Consider the following 6,000-nt stretch of genomic DNA (forward strand, 5'->3'; position numbering starts at 1 on the left):
TTAATATTTGCCTTGTTTCTAATGCCAATTTATGCAAATGAAACTGCTCTTTTGGAGACTTGGTAATCCTAAAAGGATCATCATGTCCATCCTGAAATTTCATTTTGTCAATTCCAAATTAGTCATGAGAAAGGAAAGAGTCCAGCCGGGGGTAGTAGTGAGTGTCTCTAACGTCAGCACTTCAGAGGTGGAGGGAAGCGGATTAGCCTTGGCTACGCAGTGAATTTGAAACCAGCCTGAGATAGACAAATAAACAAAACAAGGGCCATAAAGAGATCTCATTGGGGTTGGGCGGAGGTGGAGCACACCTTTAGTCCCATCACTCGGGGGCAGAGGCAGGTGGATCTCTGAGTTCAAGACAAGCCTGGTCTACAGACTAAGTTCCAGGACAGGACCCAAAGCTACACAAAGAAACCCTGTCTTGAAAAATAAAACAACAGAAAAAGAATGGTCCCTATAGGCTTATACATTTCTGAGCTTAGTTCCCAGTTGGCAGACTGTTTAGGAAGGACTAGGAGGCTAGGGCTGGGGCTACCAGGACTCCTCACTGGAGGAGGTGTGTCACTGAGGGTGGGCTGTGAGGTCCAGGTCCAGCCTCTCTTTTTCTCTCCCTGATACCTGCAGATGGACCAGGATGTAAGCTCTTAGCTCCAGCACCATGCCAGTCCCCGTGCCTACCTGCCTGCCCACCACACTCCCTACCATGATAGCCATGAACTAACCCTCTGAAACTGTAAGCAAGCCCCCAAGAAGATGCTTTATTTTCTACGAGATGCAGTGGTCGTGGTATCTCTTCACAGCATTCCAATGGTGACTAAGACACCTCAGCAAAGGGGTGTGGAGGCAGGAGGATCCCAGAGGCTTGCTGGCCAGCCAGTCTAAATGGAATGATGAACTTCAGGCTAAGTGAGAGACACTGTCTCAAAACAAATTCAGTGGGACGTGGGCAAGACGGCTCAGTGAGTGGAGGTGCTCACTGCCAGGTCTGAGGACGTCAGTTCAGTCCCTAGACTCACGTGATGGGAAGGGGAAACCGGCTTCTACAAGGTGCCCTCTGGCTTTCACGTGTACCCTGGAGCTGTGCACATCCTCTCACAAATAAATGCACTATAGATTCTTAAAGAAGAAGTAGTAAGGCGGAGAGTAGTGGACCACTGAAGACTGGAAGGTGTCCATCATGGCTATAATCCTAAAACTTGGGGCTGAGGCTAAGGAAGTTATAGATTCAAGGTTAGCCTGGGCTACATAGCAAAACCTTGTCTCAAAGCAAAACAGAAAAACCAAAATCTACTGTGAGCTGTGTACAAAGGCTGTGTCAGGACTAAATTATTTACATAGAATCAATTTTCCAGAGGCATGAATCCTCAGGAAAGGGGACAGAAGAAAAAAAAAAAAAGCAAAAAGCAAGAATGAATCCTAGCAAGCAATGTTCAGAAAGCAGCAGATGGGGAAAGAGTTGTGGGAGGGGCTTCTTCTTCCTCCTTTGCTGGGCAAACGACAATATTTTTGTGCCTCACAGATGGCTCCTCCCTGGGATACATGTCAGCAGCAGCGAGGACAGAGATTTGCCACTTTCTGATGAAGGTCTGGGGAGTTCTCAGAGTTCTCCACCTGGCGGAGGCAGAAGAGGGCAGAAGGCGTAGAAACGAAGGAGGAAGGTCGGCAGTGTCTGGGAAGGGAGAAGGTCAAGAGAGGAAGATGAGTGAGCAGAGGAGGAAGGAGAGGAACAGAGGATGGGAAAGGGAAAGAGAGAGGGAAAAACGATAGAATCTCCCTCATGAAATAGCCAACGCAACAGTCCAACTATGCCGGGAATTTCCGGCCTGCTGAGCAGTGCTATTGAACCCAGATGTTGCCATCAAGTTCCAGATCTAAGACATGGGTGCCCCCCCACCTCCCAGCTCTTGACACAACTTCAAAAGACATAGTTTGTCTGAAAAGCATTAAACAAAAAATAAGTTGTTTGTTTGTTTCTCTGGGTTGGAGAGATGCCAACTGAGAGTCCTGTGTTTAGTCCTCAGGACTCCTGTAAATACCAAAACCAGCTAGGCACGACAGAAGGGGAGGGAGGGACAGTTGGGTCTTGGGAGGCTGGAGGTAGATGTCACTGGCCAGGCAGCTACTTTGCAATTCAAATTCTTAAAAAAAAAAAAAAAAAGCCCAGCAGTGGTGGGTCCATCTCTAAATTTGAGGTCAGCTTGGTCTACATAGTAAGTTCCAGAACAGGCAAGGACACACAGAGAAACCCTGTCACGAAAAAACAAACAAAACAAAAGTACTAATAATAATGGGGAAGAGAGGCTGAAGAAGACACCCAAGGTTCTCACATGCGCGTGGATGCGCGCGTGCGCGCGCACACACACAGCACAAACACACTGGACTTCCCCAACACGCGAAGACGCTCTATCTCACAGCACCGTCCAAGCCCACATGGCAGACTGTGACACTCACCAAAGGATACACCTTGGAGGCCTCCTCCTTCTGGAACAAGGTGTCCTCTGTGGAGGTGAACACCATTGACTCCTTGGGACCCCCTGATTTGAGCTGGGATAATTTTCGTCTTTCTTCCTCCATGAGGAAGGCCAGTTCTCCAGATTCTGCTTCAGCACCTTCCTGTTTTGATCCTTGGGCTGAAACATCTGCCGCCTGGCCAGTTTCCTCCTTAACTTCCTTCGATGACCTCCTGAGAGAATCAATCTGTCCCTCCTCAGACTCAGTGATTTCATCTTTTATGCCGCTATCTCGGAAGATCTCGCTCACTACAGGACTCTGGGAGTGTGAGGACGACTTGCTACTTCCCGAGGTTATAATCTTTAAATAGAAACAAAAGGTTCTGACCCCGCACCTAGTACCCAGTGCTGCTACATTCTCCCATTTCCTGTCTTTTTCCATTCCCAATCAGCCAGCCTCACAATAACAGGTGGTTCAAAAGAAGTCTGGGATATGTTTTTTACTTATTTATTAATTATGTATACCGTGCTCTGCCTGCATGTATGCTGGCACTGCCAGAAGAGGGCGCCAGATCTCAGCAGGGATCACTGTGAGCCACCATGTGGTTGCTGGGAACTGAACTCAGGGCCTCTGCTTAACCTCTGAGCCATCTCTCCAGCCCCAGGCCTGGGACATTTTGTGCTAAAGAAATTAATCATGACTGTGTTCAGGTTAATTCTTGGTCTCCCAGCAGGCCCACACAGCAAAGACCATATAGTGGGCCCTGGTAATTAGCGTTGAGAATCCCACCCTTGGACCAGCACTGAGTTCTTTGTTGGGGGCAGGCTGTGGGAAACACATGCCACTATTATGCCACAGGCACTTGGTCCCAAAACAAGTGTGTCTCACCTTCAGCTAATCCATTGGCCCTTTCCAAGTCAGGTACACATGTCAGGTACAATGGAAGCTTGCATTGACCACCCTCTTTGGCATCTCACAATTACTGTACATAGCATGTAGCTTTCTTTTCTTTTTAGAGTGCATATGTGTTTATGTGATGTGGTGTGTGTGTGTATGTGTGTGAGCGTACGCATGTGTGCACATGTTTTATACAGTTGCTCAAGGAGTCCAGAAGAGGACATCAGATTCCCTGGAGCTGGATTACAGGACACGTCGTCAAGGGTGCTGGGAACCCAACTCAAGCCTTCAGTAAAAACAGCAAGGGCTCTTAACCTCCACATCACCTCTCCAGCCCCAGGATTGTCTCTTACTTTGGTTTTGTACCCCATAGCCTGACATACACTAAGCACACAACAGATGCTCCCGGATGGATGGGGAGGTGACTTTGTCTGGACTCACCAGGGAAGATGCTGTCGTGGATGACTCAGAGCTGATGATGATATCATCTAAACTGAATCGTTTTGGGGGCTTCTTTGCCCCTTCTTCCTCAGCGCTTCCAATTTGTTTCTCTGTTTCTTTTATGACAGTACCTCCCTCTTCTTCTTCCCCACTCCTCTCTTTCCCCTCTTTTCCTTCCTGCCCTTCCTCCTTATGTTCCTCCTCTCCCCTCTCCTTGTCCTCCTCCTCACCCCCATTTTCCTTACTTTCCTCTTTTTCAACTCCCATTCCCTCACCCTTTTCCTCTTCACCTCTCTCCTTTTCCTCCCATCTCTTTTCCACTTCCTCACCCATTTCCTCTTCCTCCTCTCTCTTTTTCTCTTCATCCTCTCTCTTTTCCTTTTCCTCCTCTCTCATTCCTTCTTCCTCCTCTCTCATTTCCTCTTTCTCCTCTCTCTTTTCCTCTTCCTCCTCTCTCATTTCCTCTTTCTCCTCTCTCTTTTCCTCTTCCTCCTCTCTCATTTCCTCCTCCTCACCCATTTCCTCTTCCTCCTCTCTCATTTCCTCTTCCTCACCCATTTCCTCTTCCTCACCTCCCACTTCCTCTTCCTCACCTCCTACTTCCTCTTCCTCACCTCCCACTTCCTCTTCCTCACCTCCCACTTCCTCTTCCTCACCTCCCACTTCCTCTTCCTCGCCTCCCACTTCCTCTTCCTCACCTCCCACTTTCTCTTCCTCTGTCATTTCCTCTTCTTTCCCTCTCTCTTCCTCCCCTCCCACTCCCTCTTCCTCCCTTTTCTCTTCCTTTCCTCTTGCTTCCTCTCCTTCTATCTGCTCCTCTTCCTCCACCCATTTCTCCCCCATCTCCTGAGACTTCTCCCATGATAATGTGTCTCCAGGCAGGCTCTGCTGCGGATTTTCTTCTTCGTGATTTGGATTATATTCCTCCTCTTCATTTTCTGTTTCTACACTTTCTTCCGCATCTGACATCCTTCTGTAGTTTCCTCTAGAACAATTGTAACACAGACTCAGCAAGCTGGCTCTCTGCCTCCCACCCCGGCTCCCTGATAAGTTAACACATTGAAATGCATACAGCAGCTCTGGTCCTTCCTGTGGGAGCTTTTTACTCCCATCGTGCCGTCTTCTCGAGAAAGCCAGCTCGGATCTTAAAAAATCTTTGAAATATCAACTCCCGGGCCTCCCATCTTTCTAGGAATGATCTTAGCATCTTCTAACTCACTTCAGATAATTCATATTCCCATAGGCAGCAAAATGCATAAGGCAGACATTAGCAAAAACCCCCGTGATAGGAATAAGAGAGTGGCATGGGCTGGTGACTGAAGTGTGAGCTTCACAGTCAAAGGTTCTCTCCACACCCACGTCCACCTCCCTTGTTCTGTGACAGGAAGCAAGTCATTTTCCTTCCAAGGTCAAATTTGCTCACAGACAAAAACAAAAACGATAGTACTAAATTCTAGTATGATTTGAAGACTGGGACCACACAGGTCAAAAGCTCAGAACAGATACAGCCAAGACCTTGAAAAAAAAAAAAAAGTAGGGGCAGGTATTAGGGGGATAAAAGCAACTCTACTTTTGCAAAGTACGTAAAAGCTTGAAAGTCTTCTGGGGGTGGATGAGACGCCAAGTCTTACAATCTGAGGTAGACAGACCCCCAAGACTCACATGGTGGAAGGAGAAAACCAACTCCCAAAGGTTGTCATGTGATCTCACCACATACAGCATGTTGTGGTGCCCCTCCCCCAAATAAATATAATTAAAAATTTAATTCTGGCTGGAGAGATGGCTCAGTGGTTAAAAGCTCTGGCTGCTTTTCCAGAGGACCCAGGTTTGAATCCCAACCCCTACACAGGCTCACAACCATATGTAACTCAAGAGCTAGTTCTAGGACAGGCATCAAAAACTACAGAGAAACCTGTCTCGAAAATCCAAAAAGAACAAAGGAAAAAAGAAAAAGCGCTGCTATGAGATCCAGTGTCAACTATGCAAGTGCGCTAGCCGGGACAACTTCTACGCCCAGGCAGTGCCAGGGAGGGTCAGGGACACCCCATGTGTCTATCCTTGAACTAGGTCCAGGCACCACCAGTTCCTCTTTCTGGGGTGCCCTAAGTCCCACAACCCTGCCCTACCTGAGTGGGACCCCCACCCGGGCTGTGCCCTCCACTTTGCACTTACAGGGGCGTCCCCACTTCGTTCCTCAAAATCCCAAGCGGC

The 6,000-nt window shown here is 48.1% G+C and overlaps 1 protein-coding gene across 1 annotated transcript in view; it reads right to left on the bottom strand.

Annotated features, from left to right (window-relative positions):
• The window catches only part of Cfap251 (cilia and flagella associated protein 251), a 91,611-nt gene extending 85,611 nt beyond the window's left edge, over positions 1 to 6,000 (bottom strand). The window contains exons 1-3 of the mRNA XM_041648821.1: positions 5,962 to 6,000; positions 3,790 to 4,772; positions 2,452 to 2,811 (exon numbers count right to left, since the gene is read on the bottom strand). Coding sequence (XP_041504755.1) covers positions 2,452 to 2,811; positions 3,790 to 4,758 — 1,329 coding nt within the window. The 5' untranslated portion in view covers positions 4,759 to 4,772; positions 5,962 to 6,000. The remainder of the gene's footprint in view (positions 1 to 2,451; positions 2,812 to 3,789; positions 4,773 to 5,961) is intronic.

Source organism: Microtus oregoni, unplaced genomic scaffold (genome assembly GCF_018167655.1).
Source record: "Microtus oregoni isolate MIOR12 unplaced genomic scaffold, Mior012 000003F_ref0000135, whole genome shotgun sequence".
NCBI lineage: Eukaryota > Metazoa > Chordata > Mammalia > Rodentia > Cricetidae > Microtus > Microtus oregoni.